Source organism: Nothoprocta perdicaria, unplaced genomic scaffold (assembly GCF_003342845.1).
Source record: "Nothoprocta perdicaria isolate Ctin4 unplaced genomic scaffold, notPer1 scaffold_155, whole genome shotgun sequence".
Taxonomy (NCBI): domain Eukaryota; kingdom Metazoa; phylum Chordata; class Aves; order Tinamiformes; family Tinamidae; genus Nothoprocta; species Nothoprocta perdicaria.
In genome coordinates, this window is record NW_020454705.1 from 821 (window position 1) to 18,992 (window position 18,172).

Genomic DNA, 18,172 nt, shown 5'->3' on the forward strand with positions numbered 1-18,172 from the left:
CTCTTGTGGGGCCAGGATTTACTCGGTAAGAATCAGTCTGTGCCTCATTAGCTTCTTGCGGCATCCATGAAAGCTTAAAATTTTTACTAAATATTAACATTCAGGTGTGACTAAGAGATATGCTGATGGACTACCAAAAGCTAAATATTTCTTTCTTTCTTTAATCAAATTATACTGCCTTTTCCAGATCTGATTCAAAGTTTATTCCAAGCCGTCTTAAAGTACACGTTTCAATTTGATGTTTCTTTAATTGCCAGAGTTTGTGTGGGTTGTGTTTTTGTTGGGTTTTTTTTCCTTTTAATTTTTGCTTTGTGTAAGTCATACAAATGTTTTCAAAACATGAGCCCAATTGGCTTTAGGCAGCTGTGATTTTGTGAAAATGAAAAAAAAAGGTTCCATCAGTGTCAGAAAGCTTCCTTCTCTCTATCTTGAGATGCAGCAGTTGGGTTTTATCTTGCTGTTAATCAACTCTTGTTTAATCAACTCTTGTTTGCTCTCTTTAGGAGATGGCTGTCCGAGCACTGAAGCAGACAGGGAGCAGAAGTATTGAGGCAGCTCTGGAGTATATCAGTAAAATGGGCTACTTGGACCCTAGAAATGAGCAGATAGTCCGTGTGATTAAGCAGACCTCACCAGGTAAGCCCAAATTTCTTCTATGTTGTATGCTTTCTTCTTGTAAAAAACCTCAAGGTATAATCATGAATTGAGTTTACTGAATGCAAGTGATTTCCACACAGCAAATTTCCTATCTCAGTCACCTCAGTAGCATCTTCCTTCTTAGATCCTGATCAAATTGAAGATTCGTTTTGGAAAACACATTGAATTTGGGAAAGTTGACAGAGAGGCATGGCGAGAAATGAGTAAAGCTGGAGAAGAAAGTGCCTGTCCAGTTTACAAATAAAAATGCCTGGAAAGTGTTTTCTTCAGTACAGCCACTTCTTTTCTATTTTTTTTTTTCATAAAAAGATCCAGGGGCAGCCACATACAGAGAAAAGGGAAATGGGCTTAATTTTCAAAGTTGCACTCCTAAGAATGGAGCTGCAAATGTAGTGGCAAATGGTGCCTGGTGGTTTGTAGGGAGCAGCTCCACTACCGTTTCTACCAGTCACAGGTTTTCTGTTGTATTATTTGAGGAAATTTTGGAAAAGCCTGAGAAGATGTTTCCTGAAGTTTTATCCTTTCAAGTAGAAGAGCTTTTGGGATGGTTAGAATGCAAAACCTTACAAGGCTCTCTGGAAACTTCATCTGCAGTCTGAGAGTTGAAAACTTTTGCTTTTGCATTCCCTAGGCTGGTATATGCAAACTTTAATAGTAAAGCTCACAAGAATATTAGTGTACAGCCAGGACTCAAGTAAAACCAGATATTACTGTGGGACACAGTATATAAAATAGAAAATATAAAAGTAGTTTATCCTATGACTACAGTCAGTGAAACACATGCTTATATAAAACCGTTCACAGGGTAGAGACACAGCCACAGTATTTGTTGTGTTGCATAGAGATGTGTGAACAAAAAAATCATTTGCAACTAGCACATCTGGTATCTTTGCAGATCCAAAATGTTTCTCGGTCAGACCAGAATAGACTTAGTGGTATACAAATCTAGGAGATGGAGGTCATGTCTCCCTTGGTATCATCAAAATTACTTGTGCAGCTGTAATATGTCTCCCAGAGGGGGACAGTTATTGCTGCTACTTTTGTTCGTGGCTTCTGGTAGGGGAGAACAAACCCAGTGTGAATCCTGCCGACAGAGAGACATTTCCAGGCCAGAGTCATGGCGTTTTAGGGTGCCTTGGATCAACACAACCTCATCAGTTCATCTCACTGTGCCTGGCTTATGAGGGCAGTGCTGTTGTTACAGTCATGGTGAGCTGGCCCTTGTGGTGTGACAAGCAAGAGAGCTGCAGATTGTAGCCTTTGCCTCAAAGAGCAGGGATTTGGGTGTCTTTCTCAATGTGGTGATGACGTTTTTCCTTAGTGCGGGGACAGCAGCTGCTTCAGTGTGTCGAGCTGGTGCAGAGACCTGTCCTAAGGGTTGACAAGAAGTTAACCGTGAATCACAGAATCCTTAAGATTGGAGGGGGCCTGTAGAGATCATCTAGTCCAACCCCCCTGCACACGCAGGGACACCCAGAGCACGGGGCACAGGGCTGCATCCAGATCTCCAGAGAAGGAGATTTCATGAGTCAGCTTCATGAGGCAGCAGTGCCCTCAAGAAGGCCAATGGGATCCTGGCTGCGTCAGGAGGATGTTGCCAGCAGGTCAAGGGAGGGGATCCTGCCCCTCTGCTCAGCTCTGGTGAGGCCGCACCTGGAGTATTGGGGGCAGTTCTGGGCTCCCCAGGACAAGAGGGACGTGGAGCTTCTCGAGAGGGTCCAGTGGAGGGCAACAAAGATGMTTAAGGGACTGGAGCATCTCTCGTATGAGGAGAGACCGAGTGAGCTGGGCCTGTTCAGCTTGGAGAAGAGAAGGCTGAGAGGGGATCTGATTAACATGTATAAGTTCGTGAAGGGGGAATGTAGGGAAGAAGGGGCCAAGCTCTTCTCAGTGGTGGCCAGTGACAGGACAAGGGGCAGTGGGTGTAAGTTGAAACCCAGGCAGTTCCATCTGCATGTGAGGAAGAACTTCCTGAGTGTGAGGGGGCAGAGCCCTGGAACAGGCTGCCCAGGGAGGCTGTGGAGTCTCCTTCTCTGGAGATCTTCCAAAGCCGCCTGGCTGCCACCCTGTGCCCCGTGCTCTGGGTGTCCCTGCTGGAGCAGGGGGTKGSACTGGGTGATCTCTAGAGGTCCCTTCCAACCTCAACCAGTCTGTGATTCTGTGAGATCACTGTGCAGAAGATACAGAGGATGTCACCTCATAGTAACTTAWAATGATGGTGACTTTAAATTGTAATGACAGACCTTTAGGGAGCTTTTTTCSCTCGCGTTGGTGCAGTATTTTAGCCCTGGCTCTGTAGCTTCCTTCTGTCTGTGCTTAATAACCACTAAGGCTGGCCCGACTTTTAAGCCTAGGCTGTATAGTATAAACCAATGATTTCACAATTAAGGAATTTGTGCTTCTATTTTATTATTTGATAGAACTCCCTGATGAATCCTGGCATGGACAGGACAGTGGGCCTGTAGCTTGTTACCAGTAGTAATAAAAGCACTCCTCACCTTGAATGTATTTCGAGAGCTTCACTTAGGCTTTGCAGGTTGTTTGCAGGGGAGGGTGTGTAATGTGCAGATGGATGCGTAATGTAAAGTACTTGGTTCACCGGAATTGTTTCCTGACGTTCTTGTGTGTTGCTTTCCCTGTCAAGGTAAAGGTATTGTGCCAAATAACGTAACCCGCCGGCCCAGCTTCGAGGGATCGAATGAATCTTTTCCGTCCTACCACCAGATGGGGAACGCCGCCTACGAAGGACCGGCCTTCGGAGCAGAGGGAGCGAACCTGCTCCCGGACGTCGCCAGGCCCTACCTGGACTACCTACTCCCTGCGTCGCAGCCCGCGGCCTTGGGCGCCGCCGTGCAGCGGGCCCCCGCTGTGGGCACCCCCACAAGCCACCAGCCAAAAACGTTCCCGGCCGGCGTGGAGCCCGCCGTGCTGCCCTACGCCGTGGGCAACGCCGGCAGCGCGGCCCTGCAGCTGCAGCCCCCGCACGGCTCCAGCAGCCCCCACTACGGCCGGCAGCACATGCTGGTGCAGGGGGAGCCCATGGGCTACGGCGTCCAGCGGAGCCCCTCCTTCCAGAACAAGATGCAGCAGGAGGGGGGATACTCCAACCTCCCAAGTAAGGGGGCCGTGGTTCAGAGTAACTCTGGTCATGCATTTCAGCAGGCGCCAGCGGGCCTGTACATGGCCCATTCTCACCACAAGCAGACGAGCCCTTCCTCTCACCCAATGCACGTGATGCCCAGAGGCCCRGCGTTCGCTAACGATTTTTCAGACAGTCCCCCACAGAATCTGATAACTCCGTCTAGAAATAGCCTCAATATGGACCTCTATGACATGAACAACCCTCAAGTTCAGCAGTGGCAGGCGGCCACCCCGTCGCGCCGGGATTCTTTGCAAAACCCGGGAATGGAAACGTCTCCACGGCAGCACGTATCCTTCCGGGCCGATGCTGCGGTGCCAAGCAGGACCAACTCCTTCAACAGCCACCAGCAGCAGCCACAAGTGACTGTGTCTATAAGACAGGTGCCTCCAGGCAAGGCCGACCCTGCCATTACATCTCCCAACACCATCACGGCGGTCACGTCTGCTCACATCCTGCAGCCCGTGAAGAGCATGCGGGTGATGAGACCCGAACCCCAGACCGCYGTGGGACCTTCCCATCCGGGCTGGCTGCCTGCCCAGGCCCCGGCCATGGATGGCTTGGAGATCATGGAGCAGCACGTCCCCRCTGTGGGAGCGACCGGCACCTACCAACTGGATGTGGATTACGGTACCCAGGAGCTGCGGTGTCCTCCGCCACCCTATCCCAAGCATCTCTTGCTGCCCGGGAGCCCTGAGCAGTTCGACATCAACTGCTTGTGCGTGGGTGTGGAGCAGACCCTGCGCGTCGCCCCACCGGGCTCCAAGGTGGAGGAGAGCTGTGAGCGCAGTGACAAGAGCAGCAAGACCCCCAAGGCTGACAAGGCAGGCAAGGAAAAAAAGCAGATTCAGACGTCGCCGGTGCCCGTGCGGAAAGGCGGCAAGGATGAGGAGAAGCGGGAATCCCGCATCAAGAGCTACTCGCCCTTTGCCTTCAAGTTCTACATGGAGCAGCACGTGGAGAACGTCATAAAGACCTACCAGCAAAAAATTAACAGGAGGCTGCAGTTGGAGCAAGAAATGGCCAAAGTAATTCTTGCTTTGTCGTGATAAAAGCTGACGGGGTCAGATTGATCGTTAGCGCTTTGAATCACCCCCGGAGGCTCCCCTGGAGCTTGTAGGTGCTCAGCTCCTCCCTTTGTGAGGCTGTTTTCAGTAAGAAGCCCGGGTACAGATTTTGGAGGCTCTTTGGAGAGTCTTAAGAAATGAAGTTATATAGCTTCATACCAAAAAAGTTAAACTTTTTGGTTAAAAAAACAAAAAATATTTTTTGGTTAAAAAGTTTAAAAAGTTAAATAAAGCAAAAAGCCTGGAAACTATTGCATTTGCYTAGGCAAGAACTCAGAAGTCAAGTCTGAGGCCATACTGACCCCACTGGCAACACTTCTGCAGCTCTTGCAAAACACTGAAATAGGGTTTCTCTTTCTTTCTGGTTCTTTTTGTCACTTCCACRATAGCAGCTCACTCACCAAACCCTGGTTTAGTTTGACAGCAGAGTCCTTGTGCCATCCTTTTAGGTGGAAGTGGAAGGGTGAACTTAGATGGACGTATCTCAACCAGCTTAAAATGATCTTGGAAGCCTTGCTAGAAGTGGGCCTAGAAGTTGGGCTTAGTGGGATGCACTTGGAGTGAGAGCTTCTTTCATCTCTAATCGTAGCCCTTCAGCCTAAGCTGATTCATTGATGGGGCTGCTTTAAAGCAAAGCTGCCAAGTCCTGATGATTGCTGGGGTAGTTGCAGACAAAAAATATGGTTTGTAGAACAAATACATTTCTAAAATCCGTTGAAAAGGGAGCAATTTTGTTATAGTTTATCATATGGCATGTACAGGGTAYGTCGCTTTGCTTGCATTTAGTGAATGCTTTCTTGAGATGGAGATAGGGAATGATCTGCAGAGAAGTAAATCAGCAACTAATTGCAGCAGTTCTTCTCTTTCCTGGCTCCCGGCTTTCCTTCACTCCATAACTCAGGGACAATTCCAGTGTAAACAAAAACAGCCCTTCCCTTAGCAACCTTGGCAYTAACCAGGGGAACACGCTACGAACTCAGGAGGTTTTGGCTATCTGATTGTCCCGTTATTCCAAAATTACCCGAGAAAACAGCACTGATTATTTTATCATAAAATAATAAAGGCTTCCTCCATTATTGRTTGATGTTCTCCTCTTACATTTAAAAAAAAAAATGGGACTTATTTTCATTTGGCTTTTGCCTTCAGTCTGCAAATTCATCCTGCCTGTTCTGCAGGTTTTCTCAGACCTCCTCAATCTTTCTTTTTTCATCTCGAATTTATTTTTATACTACTATATGTGTAGGTGTAAGTTGGTTTAAACTAAGCCATACACAAAGTGCCTGTACGACGGGTTGCAGGGCAAAGGGCCCTTTGGAGAGGTGCACTCGAACCCCTGGGTCAGTCCTGTGGTGCTTCCCTCCCTGAGGATCCTGCCCTTGGCCTGTCTCACGCACAGCACAGTCGGTAACAAGCTGCTTGCAGTGATTCTGCAGGCGTCTGAGAAGTATCTTTGCAGACAGAAGGGAGAAGGTGTCTTGCATGAATGCATCTTTTCTGGGTTTGGGGAAATTTTTCATAGTAATTTCTTACTATGAAAAGCTGCTTACTATTTCTTACTTCAGCATTCTGCTTTGGAAATGCTACTTGATTGTTCTTATGCAATGAATGTAACCACGAGCTCTTGTGGTTTGTTTTCACTCCRTTAAGGCTGGCCTTTGTGAAGCAGAACAGGAACAAATGAGGAAAATCCTCTACCAAAAGGAGTCCAACTACAACAGGCTTAAGAGGGCCAAAATGGACAAATCCATGTTTGTGAAAATCAAGACTCTGGGCATCGGCGCGTTCGGAGAAGTGTGCCTGGCCTGCAAGGTGGACACCCACGCCCTGTATGCCATGAAAACCCTGCGCAAGAAGGACGTGCTGAACCGCAACCAGGTGGCCCACGTCAAGGCAGAAAGGGACATCCTTGCCGAGGCCGACAACGAGTGGGTGGTGAAGCTCTACTATTCCTTCCAGGATAAAGAGAACTTGTACTTTGTGATGGACTACATCCCTGGTGGGGACATGATGAGCCTGCTCATCCGCATGGAGGTCTTCCCGGAGCGCCTGGCCAGGTTTTATATTGCCGAGCTCACTTTGGCTATAGAGAGCGTGCACAAAATGGGCTTTATTCACCGAGACATCAAGCCTGACAATATCCTCATCGACCTGGATGGACATATCAAACTGACCGACTTCGGGCTGTGTACTGGGTTCAGGTGGACTCACAATTCCAAATACTATCAGAAAGGTAGCGTGGGGGGGCTCTCTTTGGCATGGGGTTGAGTAGGTGGCACTGAGACAGAGTGGTCCCTACTGGGAGAAATGGCTTCTGGTGCTTYGTTTCTCCTCCTGCTTAAATCCTCCCCAAGCATTGGGCTGGTTGAGGCAGGAGCTGCAGTTTCTCAGCTCATAGCTGTGTGGAGGGGCTCTGTGAGGGTGAAATAACTTGACTGCAGGTTTAAAGTAATCCTGGCAGCTCCTGTGCGTGCCACGGAGGAGCGTTGGAGCAGGCTGGCACAAAGGCCACGAATGGTTGATGTAACGAACCCATGAAACGTGGGCTCGGGCTCTGCATCTCCCAGTGGGAAGGTGCTTCCCTGGGCCAAGACAGAGACGTTTTGCTGCTTATGGAAAATCAAATGTGAAGGGGAGGGAAAGAGTAAATGCCTCAGGTTTGAAGCTTAATCACAGAACTAGATCTATTTGTTTCTCTGTTTGGTGTGCCTGATAACTATGAATGTAAATTTTCTTTGCCTTTTGAAAGGGAGCCATATCAGACAGGACAGCATGGAGCCCAGCGATCTTTGGGATGATGTCTCCAACTGCAGATGTGGAGACAGGCTCAAGACATTGGAACAACGAGCTAAGAAGCAGCATCAGAGATGCCTAGCGCACTCCTTAGTTGGCACTCCTAATTATATTGCTCCTGAAGTCCTGCTTCGGAAAGGTAGATGTGAAAACTGTTTTTCTCTTGTGTAAATAAGCAGTGACGCTTTGAAATAACTTTTATTATTGTTGTTATTATTTCCCCCTTTAAAGCTCAGTTTTTTGGAAAGTTGTCATTCTGCACTATACAAGCAACTCAAAGAGCAAATCCCTCTGTGTGGTATTTCTCAAATATAAAGCAGATAATCTTTGCTCCTGAAATACAACTCTGGCCACTAGTGATTTTATGCAGACTGGTACATTGGCAGCTTCTGATTGTGAATCAGTGGTTCAGACAAGCCACTTGAATGTGGATGATGCTGACTTGTGGAAGTGTTTCCTCCAGGTTGCCAGCTGGACTCTGTGGGTAATCCCAAAGAGTTGCAGAATCACAGACTGGTTGATGTTGGAAGGAACCTCTAGAGATCACCCTGTCCCACCCCCTGCTCCAGCAGGGACACCCAGAGCACGGGGCACAGGGTGGCAGCCAGGCGGGTTGGGAAGATCTCCAGAGAAGGAGACTCCACAGCCTCCCTGGGCAGCCTATGCCAGGGCTCTGGACCCTCACAGTCAAGAAGTTCCTCCTCACATGCAGATGGAACTGCCTGGGTTTCAACTTACCCCCATCTCCCGCAGTTTCCATCCTGTGCTCAGAATTTCACCGTGGGGAACTTGGGCAGTAGCGGGTGCCCGTGTCTGCAGAACAGCCTCCATCACTGAGTCTTGTAGGGCAGARATCAGATGCTCACAGTTAATCAGCAGCCCTGGACTCCTCCTGAATTCAGGAGATATTATTCCCAAATCATCTGATGACACAAATCTCCATTTAAATCAGCGTTTAAGTCTTCCAGGGCTTGTGTAGGTCTCACACATGCACCTTATTTGTCTTGTCTCACCAGATAAGTGGTTGAAGATGCTTCTCTGTATGGGAGTTGCTCAGAAAGTCTTCCCTGGTTTTATCCTGTCCCTAAAGCCAGGCAATGTCTTTGAGCAGTGTCTCAAACCCTTGGTGTCACCTCCTCCAAACCAGGGATACAGCAGTCAGTCATTTTGCTGTTCTTGGAGGGCCAGGTTATTGCTATAGTTGAATTTAGATAAGGGAGCAGAAGGCACTTTTTTGAGTGAAGATGAGGTCCTTTTTTTTAGGTCACAAATTGTTTGAGAAAAGACAGAAACCTGTGCCCTGTGTTCTGATATTTAACTGCGAGAAGAGACCACAGCTTTCAATGTGCTCTCCTTGCTTAGTGAGTGACCGCCTGTTCTCCTGCCTTTAAGGATACACTCAGCTTTGTGACTGGTGGAGCGTTGGTGTCATCCTCTTCGAGATGCTAGTGGGGCAGCCTCCTTTTCTGGCTCCTACACCCACAGAAACCCAACTGAAGGTAAGCTGAAGCAAAAATTGTCTCCTATAGGGAAGCACTGACCTTTCCTTCCCCTATGTACAGACCAGTCCCTATCTCTTTTACCAGAATAAGGTACAATGGTTACAAAGACCTGATTTTTCCCGGTTCTGTTCAGGGACAAATCCTTTCCTATCCAGTGAAGCCARACCAGAACTGCCCACCCCAGACGTATCCAGCAGCACAGGGGTGTTTTAGCCTCCTGAGTCTTCTCAGCGCAGCTCTGGTTTCTCAAGCACGAGGTCACCTCTCCAACCTCTTTAGGTGCTCATCAGATTTTAGTAGCCTCCTAGGGCAGCAGGAATCTCATTTGGCAGCGTGGGAGTTTCAAAGTTGAGCAGTACTTCTGTGTTAGAAAGAATGGGTGTCATGCCCACTTTCACTAGTCCATGTTTTCAAGGCAAAATTAAGAAATGTCAGTAATTTTTAAACTGAATGGGTTCTCTGATCAGACCACGGCACTACTCAAGAGGGAATTCACACTTTCTAAAATAGATTTGCTGCTTTTGTCTCCTACCCGTCAGTGTTTCTTGATTCACTAAGGATAGCTCATGCAATCTAACCACTGGATTTTTGAGCATCTGAAATAAATATCCAGCCTGGGACTTGACTAGGTACGTGTGTTAATGTCGGCAATCAGAAAAACTGTTTGGGGAATTGGAAGTTGCTAAATGTCCTTCTGCTCCTCAGGTGATAAACTGGGAGAGCACGTTGCACATTCCCTCGCAGATCAAGCTGAGCCCCGAGGCGACCGACCTCATCACAAAGCTCTGCTGCGCTGCCGAGGACAGGCTGGGGCGAAACGGGGCGGACGACATCAAGGCTCATTCTTTCTTTCACTCCATGGACTTCTCTACGGATATCCGGAGGCAGCCAGCTCCCTACGTTCCCAAGATCAGCCATCCGATGGACACGTCCAACTTCGATCCGGTTGAAGAGGAGAGCCCTTGGAGCGAGGCCAGCGGTGACAGCGCGCGCACGTGGGATCCCTTGGCCTCGTCCCTTGGCAAGCACACGGAACACGCCTTCTACGAGTTCACTTTCCGCAGGTTCTTCGATGACAACGGGTACCCCTTCAGGTACCCCAAACCTTCCGGCGTGGAAGGCGGCCAGCCCGACAAATCCGAGGCGGAAAACAAGGATCTGGTGGAGCAGACTGGAGCCTGTCAGCCTGTATATGTGTAAATTATTGTATAGAGTACTCCGGATAGGCCCCATCTCCAATCCAGAAGGGCCTTCAACTGATCCTTTAGGGTCTGATCCTGCAACCCGTGTTCGGGGGTTAACGTTTTCATGAAGCCATCGTGGGGGGGTGACATTTTGCAGGGCCAGGGCCTCAGATTGGCCCTCTTGGAAGTTCAGGTCAGTTTTACTGTAAATAACTGTTGATAACTACACTTGAAATGCTGGTCTGCACCAAAATCTGCAGGAYCAGCAGCCTGTCATTTCTAGGCCCGTCTCTGTTGGAGTTTCAGCGTCCCCCTACTCTGGTTCACATTTACAGACTTCTGCAACGGTCAGCGTTATTTTTTAAATGAATAAAGAGCACTTATATTTTGTTTATAGCAGGGTTTTTTTTCTCCTACTAAATTATAGCGATTAACTTTGACAAATCATGCTGCTGTTCTTCTTTTCTACATTTTTATTTTATCCATAGCACTTATTTCACATTTAGGAAGATGCGTAAAGCTGAAGAACATGTGATGAAAGGTCTCTGTGCAATAATGTAAGAAAGAAAAAGAAAAAAGAAGAAAAAAGACAAAAAAAAAGGAAACTCTGCTCTCTAATTCCCTGAATTTGCTGGTGCCATTGTATTCACACCGTGGTTTGTTTCTGTTGTTACTCTGTATTTTCCACATTTCAAAATTGTGACATACCCTGAAAGCTGCTTTATTTCCTTCCGCTTATTGGAGTGTATTAGCAAGCGTGAGCAAGTGCCAATTTGGGTGTGCTATTTCCTTGTCTAGCGTGTGAAGGATGTTGCATGAGCAGTGGTTTTCTCTTGGAAATGGCCTTTTTCTTGCCCTTCCCAGGCAGGTCCTGCGGATCCGTTTTTCCTAAGGGTCTCAAGGTAGACCGGTGTAAGCAGTGTGCTGATAATGTAGCGTGTGGGTGGTTTCCTCTTCCRACTGTATCCAATATTCATTGTCTGCAACAGGCTGCCGACGTTGTGCCCAACACCCGCCTGGCAGGACAGGCTGCCCCAGCTGTAGCTGGTGAGCTGGGTTGTGCCGGGAGAGCCTACGGAGCGGCCGGCGCCTCCGGGACCGGATGCCCAACTGGATGCCCGCCGGGAAGGCCCCAGGGCAGGTGGGTCTGCCCTTGCAYTGGGTGGATCCCATTGGATCCCATAGGGATCCAGGGTATCGATGCTATAGGCACCGACAGCAGGAATTGCTCCAAAGTTCCTCTGTCCTGTTGTCTCTTTCGGTTAAAATGTTGCTGTGATGGAGCACGATCCTCCTTCGTTTCTGTCCAATTAACAGACAAACTCTGAAATATCAGTTCTTAACTACATTGAAATACACATTTTTCTTCTATGTATAAGTGAAAATTATTCAAAGTGTTATCAGAATACTAAAGATAATTAAGCCATACATATTTGCATATATATTATATATAACTAAATAAGTAAACACACACAAAAATCCTTAATTCAGATTAGTGTAGCCGTCCTATTTAAAGTGATTGACATTATAACATTTGAGGAAAACACTCCTTTAATGTGTTTTTGCCTATTTTATTTTTAAATCTGGAGCTTCATTACTTTTTTTTTTCCATGTATTATTCCACATATTATTCCTTAACGTTTTAGCATATCCTATCCTATCCATTGTTTAGCTATCTAAGCAACAACATATAAATTCGTCAGCCTAACCTAAAGAAAAATGTTTGTGTATTTTGTTTACATTTGTATGAAAGGAATGTTCTGGGGTATGCAGTGCTTGTGTTGTGACCATTCATGTAAGATTCAGTATTACTGCTTTTTTATATATAGTAATGCCATTTTTTTGTCGTTGTTATTTACATCTATCTGACATTCTTTCATGTGGTAGGTTCTTTCTCAGGAACTCCGTTTAACTGTTATTTATTGATATATCATTGCCTTTGAAAGCTTTTACTGGCACAATTTATTAAAAATCTGAACCGAAATCCAAAATATTGCGTGTTCTTGACCAGCAACAGCCCTGCCTGCCCCGGGGGGGCGGGTTGTAACCTTAGGGGTTGGTTTGGGGAGCGCAAGGCGCCGACCTTCCCTCTCCCATCGTGTGGGGCAGGGCCTGGGGTGTCCGGGCGGTCTCTTCCCTGGGCCCCAGGGGCTGCAGGGCATTCCCAGCCCACACATGACGAGGAACTCGACGCTATCACATCCCTGGGGATGGTGCCGGTTGGAGGGGACAGGGTCGCATCCCTGGGGATGGCAGCGGTCGGAGGGCGCCCTGGCTCCGGGCGCAGAGCCGGTTTTGGAGCCTGAGGAGCTGCCCTGCAGCTGCCGGGACAGCACCGTTGGGCACGAGCAAGAGCAGGAGCTTCCACAAGGGACTCGTTGCCCATTTAAAGCCTGTGCTGTGAGGGACAAGACCCAGCTCCCATTTCACCTAAAGAAAAACGGCGTTGGAAAAACATCGCTTTTTTCAGCGTATGTGGCACTGCCTGTTGGAGGCTCCCATCCCCTTCACACATCTCAGGAGTAAACAGAAACTGGAGGAGATTTTAGGGAGCGTGGCCAGGTTGCCAATGTGCCGTGTGCTAGGACTGGCTCTGAGCATTCTCAGCTCCAGCTCTCAGGAATTTCCCAAAAAAACACCACTTTTCAGTAAGTTGTAAGAATTCCATGTTCATTAAGGGCTTTTAAAGACAGAGCCCGACGTGCAGCTATCCCCAATTCCAAGCAGGAATGTGTCACTAGTTCCAGTGTCATTAGTTGTGGCTAAGGTGCCGCTCCGGCTGCACTGCGAGGTCAGCAGTGAAGCCGGCGGGCTCGCAGGGATGCGGATTTCACAGATCCCATTCCTGGCTTTCCGCAGGGGCCCGTGCCAACAGCAGTGATTCCTGCTGCAAACGGCTCTCAGAAGGCTGAAGGGAGCGGATTTCTCAGCGTTGCGGCCTCGCAGAGCAGCACTGACGGCGCCACAAACAGAAGGGGCTTTCGCAGCCTCTCGCATCCATCASTGTGGCCGAATTTGCCCAGGAGCAGCAACAATTCTGCACAGGCAATTTTTTTATTCCTAATTCAATGCAGAAGTCATAAATGGGCACCTAGCTTGAGTAACATGAAATGAGGGCGAAAAGCATTGGACTTTTAAATGGAGATGGAGGGATGAAATGAACGGCAGGAAGCCAGGCCCTGGCCTGGAACGCGGTGGAAAATCACCCCGTAAACTTAGGAGGTTTCTGCTCTCTTCCCTGTCGCTGAGGAGGTAGGAAATAACTGCCTTAAAACCCTCCTGGAGGAACTGCGGTGAAAAGGGGGATTTAGAACAAGTAATTGGGTCCTATCCCAAAATACAGGAACACTGGCAGAAAAGAGCAACTGTTACTAAAAATACTACTGGAATTAAAAGTATTGAGTCTTTCCCACAGGAAATAATCTCAAGAACAGATAATGTCGGAAGAGCAACATTCAAGCACACGCACACAGAAGCGTGAAGATGTTTTTCCTGGCAAAGGGAGCCGGGCAGGAGGGACCAGGGGCTGCGCGTGCCCTGGCCGCGGCCCCAGCGCTGCCTGCACCAAGCGCCTCCTGGGCTCGTTCTAGCAAAGTAAAGCCGGACTCTGACCGCAGCCCGGCGGAGCCGCACGGAGCCCGGCCACACGGAGGCCGGGACKCAGGGTTTCCACACAGAAACCCCCGCGGTGGGAAGGGGCCCTGCTCTCCACGTGGCAAGATGAGAAGAAGCTGCACGTGTGCCCTGTAGTTCCAGAGCTGCGAAGGACAGGAGCCTCCRGGGAGGAAAAGAGCCGTTGTGGAGGAAAGGAGCCTTCATGGAGGATAAGAGTCTCTGTGGAGGAAAGGATCCTCTCTGGAGGACAGGAGCTTCAATGGAGGAAAGGAGTCTCTGTGGAAAAAAGGAGCCTCCATGAAGGAAAGGAGCCTTCATGGGGGACAGGAGCCTCAATGAAGGAAAGGAGCCTCCGTGGAGGACAGGAGCCTCAATGAAGGAAAGGAGCCTCCGTGGAGGACAGGAGCCTCCATAGAGGAAAGGAGTGTCCGTGGAAAAAAGGTGCCTCCGTGAAGGAAAGGAGCCTCCATGGAGGACAGGAGCCTCCATAGAGGAAAGGAGTCTCCATGGAAAAAAGGTGCCTCCGTGAAGGAAAGGAGCCTCCATGGAGGACAGGAGCCTCCATGAAGGAAAGGAGGCTCTGTGGAGGACAGGACCCTCCATAGAGGAAAGGAGTCTCCGTGGAAGAAAGGAGCCTCCATGAAAGAAAGGAGCCTTCATGGAGGACAGGAGCCTCAATGAAGGAAAGGAGCCTCTGAGGAGGACAGGAGCCTCCGTGGAGGACAGGAGCCTCCATAGAGGAAAGGAGTCTCCGTGGAAAAAAGGTGCCTCCGTGAAGGAAAGGAGCCTCCATGGAGGAGAGCGGCCTCTGCGATCCAGGCCGGTCTTGGTCCGGAGGCCCCGGAGGTCACCGTAGGAGGYCCGGAGGCCCAGGGCAGCCACCAGCACRAGGCCCCTCAGCAGGTGCCGTGGGGACCCTGCCCTTCCCCACCGGGGTCCCGCTCCCGCCCAGCGCCGCCTCTCGGCCCGTCCCGCCGGCGGCACCGGGTGCTCTGCCCCGAGGAGCTCYGTATCGCAGCAGTTATTTAAATCCAAGCAGAATGTCCCCAAGGAAAGGAGCCTTCCGGTTCCCAGGGATCCATCCGGTGGGGACAGCGTCTTGTCCTCGGGCAGCTCCATCTGTGTCACCGCACGCCAGGGCGCCAGGGCAGAAAGCAAGCGGCGGGTCCAAACGGGCGCTCGCTTTGCCCAAAGAGAGCGTTTTGCACAGGAAAATGTTGGCTTGACAAAACGGAAATATTTCTGGGGGAACTCACTGGTTTATTTATAATTATCCTTGAAAAAAAAAAAAGAGAGAAAAATACTGGTTTCAAAAAAAATCAAAGTAAATAATAATAATTTTTAAAAAGAGTAATGTAAAGGCCAAGGCTTATATATTCATTGTCCGTGTCACATTACATTCAAAACAATAAAAATTAGGATGAAGTGCTGTGAATAGGTCACTCTGATGTTTCTGAAGCAGATTTTGGAAATACAATTTCTTGGTAATTTCCGACTGTTTATTCCAATTTAGGCCTGAGGAATTTTTCTGTAACGTTGAGTTTCCCACATAATAGGACAATGTGCCAATTTAAACCAGCTCTAAGAGTAACAAAAGAGGCTGAGCAAATGGGAGCAGCACTGGGAAGAAAAGGCCAGTGCCGGAGGCACCTCCTGGGCTGCAGGATCCCGACGGATGCACGTTTGGAGAGATGCACCTGCATTTTGCTGCTGCTCTTTTCCATATGGGCTGATTTGCCCAGGCCTGATTTGCGGCTCTTTGGAGTGCAAGGTGATAATCCAGACATTGGGATAGGAAAGCGTTTCGGGGGGCTGAGCTTAGGGCAGGCTGGGCTACAGCCACGAGCAGGCGGGTGGAGGAGAAAGACCGATGCAAGGGGAGGCTCTGGCGCGTGGGATGTCCCCTCTGGATGGGAACCTCGTGGTGTCTTGGGAAGAGCAGCAGGGGTGACAAGGATGCRAGCAGCGGGTGCAGGCTGGAACGTTGCATCTGGGCCGCAGCGAAGGAGCCAACAACAACCACTGAGCTCCGGGAATGGGGGGACCTTCCCACTGCAGCTCCTGGGGAGGTTGTGGCTGTTCCGGTGCATCTAAAATCACTTTGCAGTCAAATAGTCAACTTAAATGAGTAACCACCTAACCCTCACACAGCGTTTCGTCATCTCTTTGTTGTGAATCTAAATCACAGAATCACAGGAGGGTTGAGGCTGGAAGGGACCTCTAGMGATCACCCAGTCCAACCCCTGCTCCAGCAGGGAACCCAGAGCAYGGGGCACAGGGTGGCAGCCAGGCGGGTTGGGAAGATCTCCAGAGRAGGAGACTCCACAGCCTCCCTGGGCAGCCTGTGCCAGGGCTCTGGTACCCTCACAGKMAGGRAGYTCTTCCTCACATGGAGATGGAACTGCCTGGGTTTCAACTTGCACCCATTGTCCCTTGTCCTGTCACTGGCCACCACTGAGAAGAGCTTGGCCCCTTCCTCCTACATTCCCCCTTCAGGTGCTTGTACACGTTGATCATATCCCCTCCCAGCCTTCTCTTCTCCAGAGAAAACAGGCCCAGCTCACTCAGTCTCTCCTCATATAAGAGATGCTCCAGTCCCTTAATCAGCTCTGTTGCTCTCCTTTGGACCCTCTCTAGAAGCTCCACGTCCCTCTTGTCCTGGGGAGCCCAGAACTGTCCCCAATACTCCAGGTGCAGCCTCACCAGAGCTGAGCAGAGGGGCAGGATCCCCTCCCTTGACCTGCTGGCAACATCCTCCTGATGCAGCCAGGATCCCATTGGCCTTCTTGGCCACGAGGGCACTGCTGCCTCATGGTTAACTTGGTGTCAACCAGGACTCCCAGGTCCCTCTCCGTGGAGCTGCTCTCCAGCATGTCGACCCCTAATCTGTCCTGGTGCCTGGGGTTATTCCTCTCCAGGTGCAGAAGGATGTCACTCTGTTTTCTGAGTGTCACCATGCAGAATTAGGCTGGACTTCCTTTCGACAAATATTAACAAAATAATATCTATGGCCAGGTTCTGACATGATTCCCAGATACTGAGCTCCTGAAACAATGGTGGCCATTGCTAAAAAATATGTTTCAATATAGTATGAAATAGGCCATGTAAGTTTGACCTCTTTTGGGTAGGACAGCTCCCGCTTGCTTTTCGGGGACGCTGTGCACCAGCTGATATTGAATTATTTTCGCTTAGTGAATGGTCTTTATGTACAGCACAGGGACCTCTGATAGTGCAGAACAACGGGTGTTTGCATCGCCCTTTTCAACTGGCAGTGGCTTCTCAGTGAAGAACATCTTTAATCAGGGGTAACTTCTGTGTGTTCCTGTTCTTTTCCTGTGGTCTCTGTGGGTGCTGAACMACCTTGTGCTGGAGGATGCATTGGATGACAAGCTTGTACCATCAGCATGAGTTTTAATTGCTCAGAGAACACCAAGGAGAACAACACAGATTTATCCAGCTCCCAGAGCCAGCTTTTCAGCTGGCTTTCCCTGCCTTGGGAAGCCCAGACTTCATATGTATGTACAAGAACATAAACACTTTGTGTTTATATTAAAACTCTTCCCTCTAGTGTCTGTATTTATTTTTAAAATGAATACCAGCAGTCAGTGGTCACAAGGGGGATCCCTGAATCTCCACAGCAGATATCAGCCACTGCTCCAAGAGAAGCAGTAGAAACGCAAACGCAGAGGAAGGATGTTTGAAGCCCAGGGAAAGGACATTAAAAACACCTTTGCAAATCAGTTTCTTGTGTATTTTTAAAACCTGAGACAAGTCAAAGGTGAAGCCTTTGGGTCTGCACATGGGGCAGCGAGCTCACCACCCTAGGGTGAGGAAGCAAGAGGTGCCCTGGAGGTGGTTGGTATGGAGCTCCGGGGAACAGCCTGTCACTGGATGTCTTCTCTTTGACCCTTGCTGTCAGTGGACAGCATGGAAGAGGTGAGAAGCAGGGCTGGAAAACGATCCACCRAGGGGTCCCTTGGATCTGCCTTTACCTGTGTCATCGCTGTTATCACGGAGGTCACACACACAAGATGCAAAGGGTTGTCACAAGGATTATTCTCACTGTTCCACCACAGCTCTCCCAAACACACTCTTGAGCAGGCAGTTGGAAGCTGGATGTCTCCTGTGTCACAATTTTGCAAGGAGTTGAAAACACAGTTCCCAGAAGGCGCTTCCCTGTGTCTGGTTTCTTGGTGGCCTCTCACCACCATTTAGGCA

At 49.3% G+C, this 18,172-nt stretch overlaps 1 protein-coding gene across 1 annotated transcript; it reads left to right on the forward strand.

The window, feature by feature from the left end:
* Window positions 1-503: 503 nt before the first annotated feature.
* Window positions 504-11,374, forward strand: LATS2 (large tumor suppressor kinase 2; the record flags this gene model as incomplete). Its single annotated transcript, XM_026035005.1, has 6 exons — window positions 504-636; window positions 3,302-4,824; window positions 6,511-7,093; window positions 7,610-7,792; window positions 9,046-9,152; window positions 9,861-11,374. Coding segments are annotated over 6 exons (3,024 nt in total), but the record flags the coding sequence as incomplete, so codon positions are not given.
* Between the last annotated feature and the right edge of the window lie 6,798 nt (window positions 11,375-18,172).